This window comes from Brachycentrus maculatus, unplaced genomic scaffold (assembly GCF_059751285.1).
Source record: "Brachycentrus maculatus isolate JH-2025_06_01 unplaced genomic scaffold, ASM5975128v1 h1tg000122l, whole genome shotgun sequence".
Lineage (NCBI taxonomy): Eukaryota > Metazoa > Arthropoda > Insecta > Trichoptera > Brachycentridae > Brachycentrus > Brachycentrus maculatus.
The window spans coordinates 813,515-835,416 of NW_028280875.1; the positions used below are offsets into that span (position 1 = coordinate 813,515).

At 36.8% G+C, this 21,902-nt stretch overlaps 1 protein-coding gene across 4 annotated transcripts in view; it reads left to right on the forward strand.

Annotated features, from left to right (window-relative positions):
• Positions 1–21,902, forward strand: part of Ubr1 (Ubr1 ubiquitin ligase) — a 63,771-nt gene that overhangs the window by 1,442 nt on the left and 40,427 nt on the right. For all 4 annotated transcript variants that reach the window (XM_088259999.1, XM_088259998.1, XM_088259996.1 and 1 more), the window contains exons 2-6: positions 1,689–1,824; positions 6,526–6,677; positions 17,406–17,582; positions 18,261–18,415; positions 19,718–19,860. In XM_088259999.1, coding sequence (XP_088116125.1) covers positions 1,742–1,824; positions 6,526–6,677; positions 17,406–17,582; positions 18,261–18,415; positions 19,718–19,860 — 710 coding nt within the window. In that variant the 5' untranslated portion in view covers positions 1,689–1,741. The remainder of the gene's footprint in view (positions 1–1,688; positions 1,825–6,525; positions 6,678–17,405; positions 17,583–18,260; positions 18,416–19,717; positions 19,861–21,902) is intronic.

Below are 21,902 nucleotides of genomic sequence, written 5' to 3' on the forward strand. Positions count from 1 at the left end.
TTCTTTTTTTAAAGGTTTGCTTTTTAAACTTCCAACATTGTGTCTACAGACTGTCAATATGACAGTTGATTTGTAGTCACTACGTTATGCCATTTCACCATGAATAGACTGAATGACCATTATGCGCGTAGTAGGTTCGGTGAATGGGCCGAAAACAATATTCAGCTTTATCCTCTTTCAATGCAAAATTTTGTCCACCGATGAGGCACATTTTTTGTTAAATGGCTATGTCAATAAGCAGAATTGCCGAATTAGGAGTGGAGAAAACCCAGAAGCCTTTATGGAGACACCCTTAAATCAGAGACAAATCCATTAAAAGTCACTGTTTGGTGTGCTTTACGGGCAGGTGGAATCATTGGCCCATATTTTTGTAAAGACAAAGCTGGAATGTTACGGTCAATAGAGCGTGGTACAGAACCATGATGACTGACTTCTTTGTACCTCATATTAGACTTATAGAGTATATATTGAAAAAATATTTTACTTTTTTTTTTAACTCCTTTCCTATCAATAACTCTTTTCTTTTCAAAACCACATATTTATTTCGAAGAAAAGCTTATTTTTTCAATGCATTAATGGTATTTTAAACAAAATATTCAGTAATGTTACCTGTGTTTAAAGAACACGCGTTTGGTCAGCACGCTCGGCTACCGTTCCGGAGGTCCCGGGTTCGATTCCCAAGGGGGGTAAAATAAATATTAGTAATTTTTTCACTGTAATATTTATTCAAAATTACCATGGACTGGTACCTGAAGCGGAGGGCTGATCACCTTTCCTTCATGTATAAACGATCAAGATAACACTGCGTTTATATGACACAGTGCCCTATGCACCATTTGGGTGCGGATAAGGGTTTTATATATATATATATATATATATATATATATATATATATATATATATATATATATATATATAAAGAAAACTATGTTGCGGATCATTGAATATCCCGCCTTAAGGCAAAAAACCGGTTAAAAAGTTTTATATGGGACCCCATTATTAATTTTTCTATCTACCACTTGTTGAATCTAAATTTCTTGTAAATTTATCTCTTTTTCTATTTTGTAAAAAAAATTGCTATACAAAATTAAACATTGTAAAAATTACTAGAATTATATTATATTGAATTAATATTTTTTAGGTTTGATTCTATACTACGCTATGCGTAATTCCCATATTATAAGAATAGGTTGTTGACAAATAATAATAATAAAACCCTTATCCGCACCCCAATGGTGCATAGGGCACTGCGTCATATAAACGCAGAGTTATCTTGATCGTTTACACACGAAGGAAAGGTGATCAGCCCTCCGCTTCAGGTACCAGACCAGGGTGATATTGAATAAATATTACAGTAAAAAAAAACTTATATTTATTTGACCCCCCCTGAGAATCGAACCCGGGACCTCCAGAACGGTAGCCGAGCGTGCTGACCATTACACTACGGAGGTGGAGGCGGATACTAATCACAAGTGACCGCAAACCTATTTTCCATCTGTACATTGTCTTTTTGGCGTCTTGCACTCTACCAAAAGTAAGCAAATAGAACGGTCATAAGCGTCTCCCGCTCTCTAGCAACAATATGTAAAAGACGCTCCTTAGCGTTTTACGCAAACAATTCGTAAAGTGACAATATTATATACCACAAAGTAAGAAGTACGTAACTTATACATATTTTTTTTTTACAGGCTTGGGTGGGTGTTTGAAATAGAGTGTCTGGGGCTAAATTCCCAGCATCGTCATGTCCGAATCTCCAGACCTACCCCTCGAAGACAACATGGATAGAATGGATGACGACTCAGACCAAATCATGATTATGGCAGGGTGAGTATTTAGAAAAAAAATTAAACACACACCGCGTACACATCGCTGGTCAAATGCAAAAGGGCCACAATGCAAAAAAAATTAAACTCTTTATTCCAAAAATTGAATCTAAATCGTCAACATTCGAAAAAGAGACAGATGATTCTATTTATTGTAACTGCAGACAGTAGAATTTCATATTGAATTGTTGGGTCTTCTTTTTCCATGTTCGCTCCCTAGGTGGAGCATATGGCCAACACGAGTCGTCTCCAAGTCACTCTGTCACGCGCCATCTCCTTGGCTTCCTCCCAGGTCAGTCCGGCGTCTCGAAGTTCCGCTGAGTATAGTCGGTGAATGGTCGTCAGCGGCCTTCCGGGGCGCCGGAATCCTCGGGGTTGGAAGAAGAGACATGAGGGGTTGATGCCCTCAGGTGGCATTCTAAGGACATGTCCCAACCATGTCCACCTTCTTCTCTTCAGGACTTCCAGTATGAGGGGCTGTTGAGTTCTTCTCCTCACATCGTCATTCCTGACGAAGTCATACCACTTTATACCCAGTATTCGCCTCAGGCATCTATTTTCAAAACTTGCTAGTTTCTTGCTTTGAGCTTTGGTGAGGTGCCACGACTCACATCCGTACAGCAACACTGTTAGGATGCAGGCGTTAAAGAGACGACACTTGGTTTTTGTCGAATAAAGCAGTGAGTCCCAGACATTGCGCATTTTATTGAATATAGCTCCTGCCATTCCGAGCCGTACATTCAGTTCCTTCTGGACACTACCATCCTCCACCATGAGTGTTCCAAGGTATCTGAAGGTGTCGACTCGAACGAGCGCTCGTCCCTCACAAGTAAGATGTTGATCTCGGTCCGGACAGGCTGAGTTGCACATGACATTGGTCTTTTTGGCGTTCACTCTTAGGCCTAACCGAGCGGAGTTTATTTGGAGGGAGTCAATTATATCTTGCAGGGCTCCGATCGATGTATCTATTAGAACTGCATCGTCCGCATATTCTAAATCGCATAATTTCTGAGCAGGACTCACTGCAATTCCTCGATCCGGTGGAATTGACATTCGTAGGATGAAGTCAAACATGATGATGAAGAGAAATGGGGCTAGTACACAGCCTTGCTTCACCCCAGTAGAGACCTCAAATGGTTCACTGCACACATCATCTATTCTAACGCAGCATTCGCTGTTAGTGTGAAGCGCCCTGATAATGGCCACAATTTTGACAGGAACTCCATATGCTTCTATGATATTCCAAAGAGAAGACCTATGCGGGCTGTCGAAAGCTTTTTCGTAGTCTACAAAACAGCAGGCAAGGGCGCAGTTCCATTCGTTACTTTGCTGTAACAGGCATCGTAAGTTATGTATATGGTCAGCGCACGCCCTACCTGGTAGAAAGCCCGCTTGGTTCTCTCTGAGGACTCGCATTATTGGTTTTTGGATTCTTGCCAAAATTATTTGTGCCAGAATTTTTCCAGGAACGCTTAAAAGAGTAATGCCACGGTAGTTATCACACAACAGCGGATCACCCTTTTTGTGGAGGGCTATAACTTCCCCGTTTACCCAATCCTTCGGGCACCTTTCCTCTTCCCATACCTTTGAAAGTAGGTGATACAGGGGGTCGAGGAGAGCGTCCATGCCACTCTTGACGTATTCCGGATGTATTTCGTCGACACCAGGCGCCTTTCCGTTTTTCAGCTTTTTAATAGCTGATATAATTTCAGTATGCGTTGGAGTGCTTTGCGAAATATCGTGTGCTCGCGGAATGTTCAGTTGGGCAGAGACTGAGGGCACATGGAGGGGGTCTAAGGGGGGTGGACGATTTAGCACGCGGCAGAAGTGATCTCTCCATATGCTTTTCACGCATTCGGGCTCAGACTCGATTTGGCCGCTCGGGCCACGAACTGGGCCTGCGGTCGGGGGCCGCTTACCACAGATTTGGTGCGTAATCTTAAAAAGCTTAGAAGTATCACCTCTACGGGCTGCTTGTTCGGCTGCTGCTATTTGTGTGTCCAGGGAACGGCGTTTATCCCGCCTTGCGGATCTTTTGACAGCCAGGTGCTTCCATTTATATTGCGCTCGGAGACTTTCGAGCTTACCCTGGTCAGTTTCCGCATCTTTTAAGAGTTTTATATCTTGTTTTATTTTGGATATATTGTTGGGTAATATATCCAAAATAAAACAAGGTTTTTGTTGGATTGAATTCTACATTTATTTATGTATATCTTAATACGTAACGCGTTTTGTCTACTTAGGACATTATCAAACACTGACCTTAGTCAGTGTTTGATCACGTGTTAAGATATACATAAATAAATGTAGAATTCAATTCAACAAAAACCTTGTTTTATTTTGGATAGATGATTCTAGCTTTAGAAATGGACATGGACGTTAGAAATGGACATGGACATTAGAAATGGACAAATGGACATTGTCGAATGTTACAAATTTGAGAAAATCAAGAAGAATGTAAAAAAAACAGACAAAATATATCAAATATGCAGCGTAATTCAAACAATAAATGTGGTAAAATGGTGATAGAGAAACGATCGATGCGATCTATTTTTTTATGTTATGAATTTGGGGTAGAAAAAATAAACGACACATCCGGGAAAACGATTATTCGAGGAATGATAGATAGATGTTTCACTGTTTATACTTTTACCCCTAATTTATTTAAAAATATTAATTAAAGTTGACTAGAAATTCAAATTTATTGTTTATTTTGGCATAGCGTGAATGATACTGTGCATAATATGCACATTCCGCAAGTGTGTTGGTGCTTTGGACAGTTTTGATTGGCCAGATTTGGTGTTGGGCGGTGACAATTGACAATAGGTTAGCGTTATTTGATTGATAGCTATTCTAACTAACTAACTAACTAACCATCACGCCGCTTCCCCGCAGGGGTAGGCAGAGAGAATCGAACGCCACATCACTCTGTCTTTGCAAACATTCTTTGCCTCTTCTACATTCATGCATCTCCTCATACATACCCGACGATTATTACGACTCCTGACCCGGCCGCTTGATAGCTATTCAGGCTGTGTTAATACGCTAGTTTCACGCACACTTGAGCGATTGACTCGCTTATTTGGAATATAGTCTGCTAGGGTAGTGGGGAGCAGCCAGTTTCTTTTTCTGGCATCCGCAGCTAAGTGGTGCATAGGGCACTGCACGGCAACGAGGCGTTATTTACTTTATTTACTTGATTGTGACGACTTGATAAATTTTTGTATCTAAAAGTGTAATATAATTGATGGAATTATAGGAAAAGTGGATGACATAAGTGATGGAAGTATGTTGCCGTCATATTGGAAAGGAAATAGAAGATGATAGGTACTGCATTAGTGAAAAGGAAAAAAGCTGTAATTAGCAGGACATTCAGGGTTGCCAGTTGCGTGGACAGACAATTAAGGTAGACAGTAGAGGTAGGTAGGTAGTAAGGTAAGCTAGGTACTAACTTAGTAAGGTAGGAGAGGTACTGCTTGCGTTTTATATGTCACGCGTGTAAGTTAGCATACCTATACTTTTACAAGCACGGGGAAGCACTTGCGGAAGCTACATGCGAATTTGCACTATATTCTCTTGATAGAATTTTTATCTCACCTATTTTTCCTCTGGGTCATAACTGAAAATATAAAAATCTATATGTCTCAAAACCCTTAAGGTGGAGACTGACCGGAGCATTTTGTCGTAACGTAACAAGTTACGATGCGAGCATTCAGGCAGTCAGTACACCGAGCCGAAAGCTCCATCCATAGTTTCGGATGCTCGGTGATGCTCGCCGCGAGCGATGTTACGACGTTATGTTTCGACGAAATGCTCTCGTCAGTTTCCACCTTCAGAAATAGGTATATCAAATTGTGGTAGAGTGGGTTCGAAACTCTGACTTAAGAGTCCGCGACAGTAACCACGGGACTAGATATTTTTAGCTGTAATTGTAATTTTTTTCATCTCTCAATATATATTTTTTTAAGGAACAAACCGCAAAGCAAAGTTTTTAAAGGCTTTTCTGCAGGTAAGATAGTAAGGATAAGGAAGGTAAATGTGAAAAATACATCGCAAACACCCAGACCAATTGAAAATAAATCTTTCTTGAATTTATTTCGCAATTGGCAGGAATCAAACCCACAACGACAGTTTCGCAGTCGAGCTTCTATTCTATCGCCTGTCTATCTTTGGACTAATTGTTAATAATAAAACCCTTATCTGCACCCCAATGGTGCATAGGGCACTGCGTCATATAAAAGCAGTGTTATCTTGATCGTTTACACATGAAGGAAAGCTGATCAGCCCTCCGCTTCAGGTACCAGTCCAGGGTAATATTGAATAAATATGACAGTGAAAAAATCACTTATATTTATTTTACCCCCCTTGGGAATCGAACCCGGGACCTCCAGAACGGTAGCCGAGCGTGCTGACCATTACACTACGGAGGCGGACAAAAAATTGTTACTTTAAACAAAAAATATCTGTACTAGAGGTTTTTGCTTTGGATCTGTTTGAATTCAATGCTGTGTCCTATATTCAATTGAGTGTGTACGAGAGTTAGAAAAATAAGGATTGAGCCAGAAATATTCCAACAATTATTGTTGATATAATTGAACAACAAATACATATTTTCTCTTTGCAGCATCCATGAAATTTTTTAGCCTAGATGCCTTTCGAAACAATAAATAACATATAATTATTGCTTTGGTTTTTGTTTCAGTCGGGGAGTGTTGCCAATCAGCACGGAAGCGGCCGTGACCCTGTGGCAGCAGATGTTCACGGAGGGGGTGCTGAGCGCCTCACACTTTCGGGACTACTGGCGGGTCACGGTTCCAAGGGTCTACAAACCCGAACTCAACAGAAGTTGCTTAGGTCTGTACTTTATCAACTAACCTACAATGTACATTATTAACCTAGACATCTCCATATATGAATATCCCCCATATATAAATTTTAATTGCATAGCTTTAGTATTATAAGAGCAAATGAAGAAAAATATGGAAGTCTGGCCATTTTACAGGGCTTATGACCGTCTTAGGCTTGGTTAAGTGATCACTTTACACATGTGTAACATTCACCTATTCTACCCTTGATTTTCGGAACCCCTAGGTATATAGATGAAACTTGTAACACAGTATGCACGAGTTCACGATGGTCATCTATGGTTAATGAGGAAAGCTTTTATTAAGCAGACTCTTTTGTATGTGATGTAAAAAATGTATATATGCAAATATGTTAAAAATAACTCCTAATTGGAGATTATCCAGATTTGTGAACAAGTTTTTGGACTCACTCAAAATATTGTCTTTAAAATAATATTTAAGATTTTTTTTTTTATATTTTCAAATCGTTGAATATTTCGAAACATTTTTTTTGATAAAAAGCACAATCAGTCGGTACCCTGAGATCTACGTACTTATGTATCAGTGTGTTAATTTTTTATCTGCTAGCGACATGTTATTTCTTGCACTCTAATAATTGTGGTATCATCGCAAGGAGAGAGCGAGACAATAACACTACTCTGCTTTCGTTTGATTCAATTTCCGGCCTCTCGCTCGGTCGGCGCTTGGCTGCGCGTTTGAAAAGACGTCTCTTCTATGACTCAGCCGGTGGCGAGTTGGTATTTGTGAGCTGCGTACTACAATTTCCATACAAATATGATCTGGGGTCTTTTTGTACCCCACTTTGGATCATGTGTAATTTTTGATGATCAGTACGGGAAAGGTTAAAATCATCAAAACACTTTGATGCAAATATATCATAAAAATTACCAAGACCGATTGAAACAAAACTGTGTCATTTCTAATAATGAATTGTTGACTCAAATGTATATCATTAGTACAAGTATTATCATATGTCATTAACGCAGGTGTGTGTTATTCGTAATACTATTGTTTGAAACCCATCGACACAAATGTCTTGTCTGTGATACTTTGTTAAGGTCAATCTATGCAAATGTATTATTCGTAATACTATTGTCGAGACCCATTGGCCCAAATGTGTGTCATTTGTAATACTTTTGTTGCGATCCATTGACAAAAATGTGTGTCATTTGTCATACTATTGTTGAGATCCATTAAAGCTAATGTGTCATTCGTAATACTACTGTTGAGACCCATTGACGCAAATGTTTCATTCATAATACTGCTGTTGAGACCAATCGACGCAAATGTGTCATTCGTAATACTACTTAACTGTTGAAACCCATCAGCGTAAATGTATATCATTTGTAATACTACTGTTGAGACCCATTGACGCAAATGTGTCATTCGTAATACTACTGTTGAGACCCATTGAAGCAAATGTGTCATTCGTAATACTGCTGTTGAGACACATTGACGCAAATGTTTCATTCGTAATACTTCTTAACTGTTGAGACCCATCAGTGTAAATGTATACTACTGTTGAGACCCATTGACATAGATGTGTTTAATTTTTTTTTTAAAGAGAAATATTTGTGTTTTTATTATTTACACAAATATTTTAATTTCATACTACAATTTCTGTGAGCTTAGGCTCTTAGCCGCTTAGGCGGCTCATTATTAGAAATAGGTATCAAATTGTGGTAGAGTGGGTTCGAAACTCTAACTTAAGAGTCCGCGACACTAACCACGGGACCACAACCCGACATTTTGATGAATTTAACGCCTTGTGTGATTTGGGTAGGTACTTTGCTGACACTGATTTGCCCGAATCCAGCTCGGGTCATTCCCCCACCAGTCTACAGAACGCATCGCGCGCGTTGAGTGACATGTGTCGTAATTTTCACTTTACTGACAATTCGACGTACAATGCCAACACTCACCAAATCCCAAACATAGTAGTAAAAAAAAAGGGTGGCCTTTTTTGACCCACTTTTTTCCAAGAGGTTGACCACAGAAACGGTTAACTGAGATACTGAATTTGACTCATCAGATTATGACCCATACACAATGAGTTTTTGGAGTTAATACGCACCCTTCCTACTCCGTATAGCACCACAATTGATAACAACAAAATACTATTCTTGTTCCAAATACGTCAATAAATATTTTTAAATAATAAATATTTTTTAGAAATTTTATTTTTGGTACATTTTGTATCATGGAGTTGTTGAATCAGCAAAGCTGCAATCTGTGACACAATTATTTTTATTTTTGTGTCGCAAGGTGTTGTGTGTTAATCTTCGGCATTTTTTTCTCTCTGATAAGATTATGATAACCTTATTGTTCAATAAACAACACACAAATATTGGTAAACATATTTAAAGCAAGGAGTTTCCCATTTTACAACTTACAAAATAACTTTCATTTTATAACTTACAAATCAAATTCGCTTTCACTATTTATGTAATTTTATTTGTTATAAAAAATCATACAACAATATCGGAGCCAGACTTATCTTCTTCTTCTTCAAACCCTCATCATTGACGCCCTGGAAATCGAACCCGGGACCTCCAGCTTGATAGTCAAATGTGCTAGCCACTAAACTGTGGTGGCGGACATTATAAGATTTCATTCACCCAAACTCTTATACGCACCGGATGGTGCATAGGGCACTGCATCATATAAACGCAGTGTTATCTTGATTGTTAATTTAGCCACCTCGTGCGTGTGTTATTGTGCGGGAAGCCAGAATAGGATATTTAAAAGAAATGCTTACTTACAGTTGGTTTATTGATATATATTCTTACACTTTAATTACTATTGATATTAACTATTATAATTTATCTAATTGATTATGGAACTTTGCATTAAATATGAAGCTAAAATATACGTCCTTCAGCAATCGAGCGATACAGGCGAATCTCGGTCTCCGCGCTCCGGTTGGCCGCTTTTGTTGAATCCGCTCGGGTTGCCAACTTGGTAGTAGCAGTAGTTCAGTGTTGCCAACTTGGTAGTAGTAGTAGCTACCCGCCTGCATTAACACACGAAGGAAAGGTGATCAGCCCGCCGCTCCAGGTACCAGTCCAGGGTAATATTGAATAAGGTTTAGACATATCGAGCACCTAAAGAAACAATATTGAGATAAATGGATGTGAAGTTGATTGATGTCGTAACACAGTACGCACGGGTTGGTGAACCCGTGCGTACTGTGTATACAGTTACACTTTTGAAGAATCTATCTATACTTATACAATTCCTAATGTGTCTGAGACAGATTACCTTCTTTTTATATAAAGGATTATTTATAATCATTTTAGATAAAATTAATAAAGCTGTTTTGAGATGGTTTGGACATGTGAATCAAATGACTGCGGAAAGAATAGTAATACAAATTTATGAGGCGAATGTGGTTAGTAATAAAAGCAGAAGATGACCAAAGAAAACTTGGGATGATGAATGATGTCAAATACTTGATAGGTCATAATAATAATAATAAAATCCTTATCCGCACCCCAATGGTGCATAGGGCACTGCGTCATATAAACGCAGTGTTATCTTGATTGTTTACACATGAAGGAAAGGTGATCAGTCCTCCGCTACATGTATTATATTACCAGTCCAGGGTAATATTGAATAAATATGACAGTGAAAAAATCACTTATATTTATTTTACCCCCCTTGGGAATCGAACCCGGGACCTCCAGAATGGTAGCCGAGCGTGCTGACCATTACACTACGGAGGCGGACAAATAATAATGATAAATTAATAAATTGATTGAAAAAAAACCATGTGAATAAAAATTTAGCAAACATCAGATGAAACAAATTTCGGAGGCAAATGTGATAATAGAAGCAGAGGATGTCCTAGGAAAACTTTGCGTTATTAGTTACATCAAATACTTGAAAGTGGTCGGATTAGAAGTCGGAATAATCGGCGTGTGTGTATGAAGGGATGCATGAATGTGGAAGATGTGAAGAATGATTACAAAAACAGAGTGGTGTGGCGTTCTATTCTCTCTGCCTACCCCCGCGGAGAAACGGCGTGATGGTTAGTTAGTTTATTTTGTATATCAAAAGTATTGTTAACTTTGTGATATGGTAATATAACACTCTTCTTATCGTTCATCATTCACTTTGTGTAATAACTTTTTAAAAGTGGTATTACGCAAAGTGAACGATGAATGATAAGGAGAGTGTTATTGTAAGTTAGTTTTTTTTTTAGGATTATTTTAGAGATTGTTATATATTTATTTGACCCTTCCCTTACGGTGCTAAAAACTTCCGCGTGCACCATATGAAAAATTAAAATATTCCTAAATGCTGCTTTTATTGACCATAGAAGTTTAAATGTAATAATTTTGCAATGTTAGATCTAGTAAGTGTCTAAAAAATGGGAAAAATACATCACTATAGCTCGGCTGTCCAAACTTAAAACACTGTAAGGGAAATTTTTTTGTAGTATGTTTTCTTTAGCATTTTTGGACTAAGCAGAATCTACTTAGTCCAAAATGCAAAAAAAACGTACTACAAAAAAAATGTCCCTTACTGTGTTTTGAGTTTGGACAGCCGAGCTGGCGTAGCGACATACGACCGCCACGTTAGACAATCTGCGCAATACTAACACAGTCAACACGTTACGACATGCGGGGGCATAGCTTCACAAAGCACGCCACGCAGAAACGTTTATGTATTGGTGATTTTATCCCAATTTTTTTACAAATTATTTTATAACTTTATAATGCAAATGAATAATAGATTTATATTATCCACTGACACTTCGTGATGGAATTGCATTTTTAATATATTATTAGATTAAAACCAATATTTTTAGCTTTTTCACTTTATTTTTATTTGACCAGCGACCAGGTTTCAAAATTCGGAAAAAAAAATAAAAAATTAAAAAAAATAAAAAATAAAATAAAATAAAAAAATATTTTTAATATCATACAATACTTAAATTCACTCAAATTAAATTAATTTCTCAATAAAATTATATCAAATCATGGTTATCAACTCCTGCCTTGTTTTATATATAACATAACAATTTGTATAGCCTCCCACCAGTCTGATGATGTCGGTAACGACGAAACCCGGTCGCTGGGCAAATAAAAATAAAGTGGAAAAGCTAAGAATATTGGTTTTAATCTAGTAATATATTGCAAATGAATAACTTAATATTATAATACTTTCATGTAATACATGATTATATTACGGAGGAATACAAAAATTCTGAGCGTATCTATTATATTTTATCTATTTTATTTTATATTGATATTCCCAAATACATATCACCAGGAGGGGAAAGTTAAATAAACGTTTTGAGAATTGCACCATTTGATTATCGATTTAACCATTGTATTATTTATCACTCCATCCCATTAACTCTTCAAAATTATTGGCCCCATTATCCAATGACTGCCGTTCAAATGCCAACCTTTGGCAATGAAATCCCCTTTCTTGGCACGGCTCCGGCATACCTCCCCCCCTCCCATTCCCCCAGCCTTCACCCGACCGTCGGTCAAAATACCCTCAAGCGTAATTGTAACCGTCATCGTCAAGTTTGATGGTCCAACTTTTGTGTTCATTCATCTTTGCCATCCAAATTTTCCACCCATCTTTCATTTATATTGGTTGAGTTGAAAATTTGGTCACAAATATAAAATAGTATGAACAAGAAATTTTCACAGTTCTTTTTGTTTGAAATTTATAGGACGATGCAACTTTTTTCATCTCTTTGCAATGTGTTAAAATTGTGTCGGATTGTGGTCCCGTGGTTAGTGTCGCGGACTCTTTAGTCAGAGTTTCTCGGTTCGAACCCCTCTACCGCAATTTGATACCTTTTTCTAATAATGAGCCGCTAAGGCTCACAGAAATAGTATGAAATATAAATATTAGTGAAATTAATAAAAATACAAATATTTCTTTTTAAAAAAAAAAAAAATCCATTTCTTACATTTTAAATATCTCAGCATAGATGAAGAAGAATATGGGAAGTCTGGGCATTTACGGGGCTTATGACCGTCATAGGTTTACTTAACCTCTAAGGTAGTATGGCCTTACCCGTACGGCGGTAAATGTCATTGCAAATCGAAGTATGGCCGTACCGGTACGGTTATGGTCATACAGGCTTTATTCATAAGTAAACGTCAGAAATGGATTAACCAACGGCATCTAGCGGCTTTCCCCCATAATATTTTAAAAACTAAACGAAATTAGCGGTATTATCGACTTTACAAAAGCGATTTCAAAATATGTGTGACGTCACAATCATCTTTCGTGGTGTTCGAAACCAGTTTGAACACGTGCGCGCATGTCATCGCGTATACGTATATTTCTCCCGCGAAAATTGCATTTTTATATAGTTTTTCTTTTTTAAATTATTTGGTGATTACTTTTTGAAAGTTTTTGAACACGGTTTTATTTTTAAAAAAAAGTATTTTGTTTGGTGTTTTTGTGTTTTATTGACAATATTTTTATTCTTTGCATACCTTTATTTACGTACTATTTGATAGCGAAAGCCCGTTCGTAACTTTGTGTTGTGGAATTTTTGTGTTGTAATTTTTCTTTTATAAATTATCTGTCCCTCAATTTACGATCATGTCGCATAGTTTTATTGAAAAGGACATCTTCGATGCTTTAGTTGAAAGTGAAGATGAAGAGTTATACGAAAATATCGACGATTTACCTATTGAGTCTGATAGCTCTTCTGAAGAATCTTCATCGTCAGAGGTAGAAGATGACCCAGAGCTGTCTACATCTAAACGTAGAAGACAAGAAGCGCGTAAATGGTTTGATAGTGATTTTGTCCCCACGTTATATAATTTCGACTGTAGCCAATCTGGTATGTAGACAATTGGTATACCAGTCCCGCTTTGTTTTATTTTCTGTTAGAAAATAAAACGAATGCCTGCGGAACGGCAAAAACAAACAGGAAAAATATGCCGAAGATCAGTACAAATAAAATGAAAAAAGGAGAAGTCACTTTTTATCACTCTGATGGACTGATGGCTCTAAAATGGAAAGACAAAAGAAAGATAGTGATGCTTACAAGCAAGAAAAGATACAAAATTCATGTGTGAAGTGTGCAACGTCACTTTGTGTATACATCCATGTTTCAAAGCCTACCACACTAAAAAACATTATTAGTCATGTTTTGTGTTTCATCTATGTATTTATATGTATTTTTAATTATTTTGTAAGTGTAAGTTTTCAATTACTTTTAGTGGAGTGAAGATTATTACTGATTAGACTAGTGTACGAATATTTTGACACCGCAACCAATAGTTGACGACACCTGAAATAAACATACGATTTTTCAATAAAAACTTTGAAAAATGGTAAGTTTTATTTTTATTTTCTTTGAAAAATGGAAAGTTTTATTTTTGATTATTGTGTTGAAGTCGTTAAACATAATAGTTTTTATAAAATAACTCACTCCGTATGGTATTTACATCATACCAAAACTCACTACCTTAGAGGTTAAATGATCACTTTACTTGTAATATTTACCAATCCTGTAATTGACAACACTTCAAATTTGTATAAAATAACTCACTCCGTATGGTATTTACATCATACCAAAACTCACTACCTTAGAGGTTAAATGATCACTTTACTTGTAATATTTACCAATCCTGTAATTGACAACACTTCAAATAACTCACTCCGTATGGTATTTACATCATACCAAAACTCACTACCTTAGAGGTTAAATGATCACTTTACTTGTAATATTTACCAATCCTGTAATTGACAACACTTCAAATAACTCACTCCGTATGGTATTTACATCATACCAAAACTCACTACCTTAGAGGTTAAATGATCACTTTACTTGTAATATTTACCAATCCTGTAATTGACAACACTTCAAATTTGTATAAAATAACTCACTCCGTATGGTATTTACATCATACCAAAACTCACTACCTTAGAGGTTAAATGATCACTTTACTTGTAATATTTACCAATCCTGTAATTGACAACACTTCAAATTTGTATAAAATAACTCACTCCGTATGGTATTTACATCATACCAAAACTCACTACCTTAGAGGTTAAATGATCACTTTACTTGTAATATTTACCAATCCTGTAATTGACAACACTTCAAATTTGTATAAAATAACTCACTCCGTATGGTATTTACATCATACCAAAACTCACTACCTTAGAGGTTAAATGATCACTTTACTTGTAATATTTACCAATCCTGTAATTGACAACACTTCAAATAACTCACTCCGTATGGTATTTACATCATACCAAAACTCACTACCTTAGAGGTTAAATGATCACTTTACTTGTAATATTTACCAATCCTGTAATTGACAACACTTCAAATTTGTATAAAATAACTCACTCCGTATGGTATTTACATCATACCAAAACTCACTACCTTAGAGGTTAAATGATCACTTTACTTGTAATATTTACCAATCCTGTAATTGACAACACTTCAAATTTGTATAAAATAACTCACTCCGTATGGTATTTACATCATACCAAAACTCACTACCTTAGAGGTTAAATGATCACTTTACTTGTAATATTTACCAATCCTGTAATTGACAACACTTCAAATAACTCACTCCGTATGGTATTTACATCATACCAAAACTCACTACCTTAGAGGTTAAATGATCACTTTACTTGTAATATTTACCAATCCTGTAATTGACAACACTTCAAATTTGTATAAAATAACTCACTCCGTATGGTATTTACATCATACCAAAACTCACTACCTTAGAGGTTAAATGATCACTTTACTTGTAATATTTACCAATCCTGTAATTGACAACACTTCAAATTTTTGGAAATCCTAGATATATTTTTCAAACTCGCGACACAATACATGTGAGTTCTCAACATTCATCTATGTTGGAATAGGGAAGCTTTTATTAAGCAAAGTTTCTTTCTATTGGTATGCAAGGTCTGAATCCTGGATTAAATTCACATACTTGAGACCCCCCTGTAAACATGACTTTATTTTTTGTATGTAGCTTGTAATTTGACCAGTCATTTAAAAAATATGTATTTATGTAAAGCACACGCAAATTATTTATTAAATTGTAATAAGACTGAATACAATATACCTCCTTTATTTTACCTTATGGTGCAAAGAGCACTGTTTTTGTCTTAGCTATAATTCAATTTACAGTTTCTCAATTTAAAATAGCAATATTTAACTTAAAAAATATTAATAATAAAAAAATAATTTTAAAAATATATACATATAGTGAACGATGGAAGGTAAGGAGAGTTTAAAAAGAATGGCTTATCGATAATTATAATTTGACTCATCTAGGAACCAAACCAGGGGTCCCAGTTTTCTATTTTTTTATTATGCGCTTAGTTAGTATTTTGACTTGGCATTGCGATATATCTGCCCACGAAATATTAAGAAATGCAACATTTGATTAACAATGCATTTTGCAATTGTCTGCATTGGTCATCTGCCCATTTCGTACGGGTATTTTTAGCATCAGAACAATATTTATTTTGTGCTTATTAATTTCTAGTTATTAACTAAGCTATACTCATTTTATGGACTATATTCAAATGGTTTAACCCTTTTCCTCCCTGTGATGTGTAACTAATACACATCGCTTCTTAACCTTTTAACCGCGTCAACTTTGTTCCTGAGAGACGCCCGTACGCGGCGGTATTTCGCCGTTTTTAAAATGATTACTTTTATCATGTATTTAGTTAAGAAACGATTTATTTTCCTAAACAAAAACGTTCAATGGGATTCATTGTGCCTTTTTGGTACTCTATAATACACGTGTGTCACATTATTCTTGAAATATATCGTAATATAAACAAATTAGATCTTAACATAAATAAATCAAAGCACGCATCGAGTCGATGCGTAGCGTCGAGAGATATAGGGCATGATTATGGCGCAGACTAATTACCGACCGCAAGAAAAATCAGGGATCTGTTCTTTTATTTATCCTCGTGATGTTACAAATTATTAGTCAGATATTTCAACAGATGTCATGGGGCCAAGGATTGACGTATTATTTTATCCAAATTTCCACACCATGAAAAAATCCCTCCAAGTTGAACTGAGGTTGGAAACTTGGAGCAATGTAAAAACACATACGGTTATGTCAGCAGCGTATGGGGCATGTTTTATTAAAACACATACGGTTATGCGAGCCGCGTGGATCCGGTTAAGCTATACTCATTTTATGGACCATATTCAAATGGTTTAACCCTTTTCCTCCCTGTGATGTGTAACTAGTACACATTTCTCTTAAAACTTTAATATCTCCATAAATATAATGTTTGGTCCGCCTACGTAGTGTATTGGTCAGCACGCTCGGCTACCGTTCTGGAGGTCCCCGGTTCGATTCTCAGGGGAGGGTAAATAAATATAAGTGATTTTTTCAATATTACCCTGGACCTGATACCTGAAGCGGAGGGCTGTTCACCTTTCCTTCATGTGTTAACAATCAAGATTAACACTGTGTTATTATGATGCAGTGCCCTATGCACTATTGGGTGCGATGAGAGTTTGAATAAATGTAAATAAACTTTAAATGTGTGTATTATGCATAGCATCCCTTACATTGCACTTATTGAATCCCCGAATTGATAAAAGTGTTTATTCCCTAGTTTGATGCCACACCACTACATACACAATCTTTCCTCTCGAGTGTACCGTACACAATTTCCTCGCTCAGCCGACGACGCGTATTTAAATTGTTGCCTCTCGTTCCTTCAGAATGGGCATTCGACGAGGAGAGAGCGGCCGCTCTGCTGCTGAAGCCCCTGGAGCTGTTCATCTGCGGGGAGGAGCCCCGGGAGGCCCTGCAGAGGCTGGCCCAGCTGGACCGCCCCCCTTCCGTGTGCGGGCGCGTCTTCAAAATGGGCGAGCCCGCCTACAGCTGTAGGGAATGCGGTGAGTTGACACTTATAAAATACTCCTAAAATGCCATCCTTATTTACAAGTTACATCTAAACTTTACTCGTGTATAAAAGTTGTTATCAATTATTTTTAACAAAGTAAATATTAAAAATAATGTATTATGCCAGTTGTCTTTAATAATAATGTAATACCACTAAAAAAGCTATTTCATGACTACTGCTTTTGGAATAAACATTCCATCATCAGGTCAAATGTAGACAGGCGCCGTGACGTAATCGAGTAGACACTCGACTGCAAAACTGGCATTACAAGTTCAATTCCCGCCAATTGCAAAATGAATTCAAGAAATATTAATTTTCAATTGATCTGGAGATTTGTAAAGTATTTTTCACATATTCCTTCCCTGCAGACAGCCTCTAAAATAGAAGGGTTGCAAGTCAGTCTTTTAAAAATAATTTTTTTTAAAAATCCGAAACCGGTAGTCATGAAGTAGTGTTTTTAAGTGGTTTTACACAAAGTGAACGAAGATGATAAGGAGGGTGTCATATTACCATACCACAAAGTTAACAATGCTTTTAATATACAAAACAGAGATAGAATAACCGAAAAGATCCTTCGTTCAATGAAACCAATCTCAATGGCCAGATTATTCTGATGACGGATTCTCTGAGTGACCGAATCTTACCCCTACTTATTTGTCCGCATGTCCAGGTATGGACAGCACGTGCGTGCTGTGCGTGGACTGCTTCAAGCGCTCGGTGCACCGCAACCACAAGTACAAGATGGGCACCTCCAGCGGCGGGGGCTGCTGCGACTGCGGCGACGTGGAGGCCTGGAAGAGCGAGCCTTACTGCGACCTGCACGTGGTGAGATCATTGTGTTCCCATTTGTTCAATGAATTAAGAGAATTTGTCCCACGAGACGGACATCTTTTAACACATGCGGAAGGCCAGATTTACAGTCCTCGGTCTGCCAATAGGCATTTGTGGAAGACTAGTTACAATTTTCAGTTTTGTCCGCCTCCATAGTGTAGTGGTTAGCACATTTGGGTACCATGCTGGAGGTCCCGGGTTCGATTCTTAGGGTGGGCAAAATAAATATAATGTTTTTTCACTCTAATATTTATTCAATATTACCCTGGACTGATATACCTGAAGAGCAGGACTGATCACCTTGCCTTCATGAAATAAAAACGATCAAGTCAACATTGCATCAATTGATCCAGTGCCCTATGCACCATTGGGTGCATATAAGAGATTTAAAAAAAAAAACACAATTAAAGTAGTGGGGGACAACTTTTATTATCTAATTATTATTATATTGCGATATTTAAGCTTTATTGTGACATCTGTTGAATGTTCTTTAAAGTTTTATTATAAGAGTGTAACCCGGACTGTTCCACTTTTACGACTGGTACTACTCTAAAAAAAAAATTGTATTATTAGTGTTATTGAAAGCTGTCCCACCGCATGCTCAGATCTGATATAGAAGCATCTAGGCTTCCTGACAGATCTGCTCTTGCTAAGCAATTTTTTTTTAAACTAAGTTGCGAAATTTATTGAAAATGTGATAAAATATAAAATTGTATCCTGATTTTACTATGAATTTACATTTAAGAGCTTTCAATATACCTGTCACTGCCTATCTAAATAAATACAATATTGTAAGTCCATCACCAAATTTTCTAGAAGTACCCCGGTGTAGGCAGTGAAAGGGATTAGTGTTTAGTTAAATTAGTCAGCTAGATCCGATTCCGACACGACACTGGCCGGTACACAGACGCCCACAACCCCGACCGGCACAGCAGACAGACACGGAACAGTGCAAAGACATTTACAGAAAATGGTCAGTCATCGCATTTCCACTCAACCATTATCGACACTCTTATTAGTGTATAATTGCTTTTAGTTTATATTTAAAAATTTCCGAGATAATCGAGGTTCTATTGCAGTGTAGTCAAATCGGTACCTCCAGCACTGTAGCCAAATGCCCCAACCTTCTTCTGTTGGTGTCATGTCGAGTCCCCCTGATGTCATCTATCACTTGAGAGTAATTGTCCTTATCTTGGGCAGATCCAAACAGCTTCCCGACCATCCTAATCCCCGTCCAATCTTGTGTAATATTCCCTAACCACTGCACATGATTTTTCAATTGATCACTGTTGTCAGGTGGGGACTCTGCCCCAGGAGGCGCCGCAGGGTCTCCCGGAAGACATGAGCGCCCGCACCAGGGAGACTCTCTCTGCCGTGTTGGGGTACTGCTATCAGCTGCTCACACTAGATCATTCTCCAGGACTCCCCAGCGACTTAAGGTAACCACTTCATCCTGATAACGGACCATACTTTTGGTTCAAAATCTACAATTTTCTATAATCAAAAAAATTTAGCCCAATCATATATATAATCAAGGGACAATCCAATCTCGATATATAAACGTTTAAAATTACTACTGGTATGTGGAATATTGTGGATGAGTATCATCGTTGAACAACAAACTAGACAAAAATATTGAAATCCTTTAGTACACAACCATAATACACGATTTACACACAACGAAGGTTTGATAGTCCCAAGAATTAACAATAAATATGGGAGTCGAACACTGCAATATATTGTTCCGAACATTTTTAATTTGTTGCCGACGGATGTTAGAGGTCAAAATAAAATATGGAACAAAGGCAAAATAAAGGAATGGGTAAATGATCAAGAGTTAATTTTATGAAAATTGTAAAATGTTTATATTCTTAATTTTTCTCTCTTTTTTGTGTCTATATTAGGTTAAAATCGTTAAAAACAATAAAAATGTATTAAAAAAGAACTCCACCGACAAGACACACAAGGTGGCTTGGTGGGTCCCTGCAAAAAAAAAGTTATAAATATGTTTAAATTGTAAAAAAAAAAAAGTCGTTATATCTCGTATGTACAAATAGAACCCTGGGAACTACAGTGCCAACTCACTTAGCTGAACGTAAATCGTGCAGTGGGTCGTTCAGATTACTTTGAGTGTTTGGAGAAAAATAAAATAAATTTCGGTTTATGAAAATGCTGTTTATTTTACATTTTTACTAACCCTTTCCGGTCCCCCAAAATTAAAAAAAAAAATCTAGGTAGACAGTTACATTCCAATTTGAAAAAAATCTTTTGTCCTCTGCTCAACATACTGTCGTATTAGATACGAGTGACAAAAATGTAAACTTACATTTGAAATAAATATTACTAAAAAAAAAGTCAAATAACATATCCTACATGGGACCTAAAAGAAAAATCTATATCGAATGAGATCCATCGCCATCTGCAGTTGAATATCCACAATGACGGGACCTTGACATACTGCTCTCCGGCATTACCATTACACAGTGAGGCGTCCTGTCCGACATCTTGGCCACGCTCCAGCCCAATAAGACCGAGAAGAAGGCGCAACAATACGGCGGCTCCACTTTCCTGCCTTCGGACTCAATTATTTTTATCTCACATTATCATTTTCATATCATAATCCATCCGTGTATAAGCGCCCTTGAGGTAGCTTTTTACGAAAATGGCGCTATATAAATCATGCAAGATTTTTATTATTATGATTCGACATTGGACCGGTAAGGGTTTAAGATACTTGATGAATAATTAAAAAATTTAACAAACTTAGAATTGTATAGCTACATAAGGACCGTAGTCCATTTGATCTTCACATTCGTTTGATAATGCCCTAACAAGGCGAAACAATTGTCACAATATAATTTTTTATGTGTTTTTGTTAATAAAATACACATACTAATATAAGAGTTTCTGCTTAATAAAAAGCTTCTTTACATCTCACCAATAAATGTCTCTAGTGAAGTTCTAGTGATTCATGAACAAGGTTTCTAAATTGGTTCATATATATATAGAACTTCCAAGAATTTTGAGTAGTGTGGTTGTCAATAATGGGTAGAATTGGTGAATGTTACACGTGTGTAAAGTGATCACTTAAACCAGCCTATGACGGTCGTAAGCCCCGTAAATGCCCAGACTTCCATATTCTTCTTCATCTTTGATGAGATATCAAAAAAAAAAAAAAAAAAAAAAAAATACAATTTAGTAGACTCAAAAAATCTGTGTTTGATTTAAAATTAATACATTTTTATTTTAGCTTGAAAAATCAGATATTTTCTTTTGAGCCAATGAACCTAACTGGTTTTCAGGGGCTAAATCACGCACTGGATTATTCACCGTAGGGTAAATAATCCAGTGCCTTATAAATAAATGATGAATAAATAATAATAATACTGTTAAAATTGTTTCAATTTCATTAACTGATTTGGCAGTCACTTTGTGGTAATATCTATCCATTTTTAATTTTAGTTCTACTTGGTATATACAA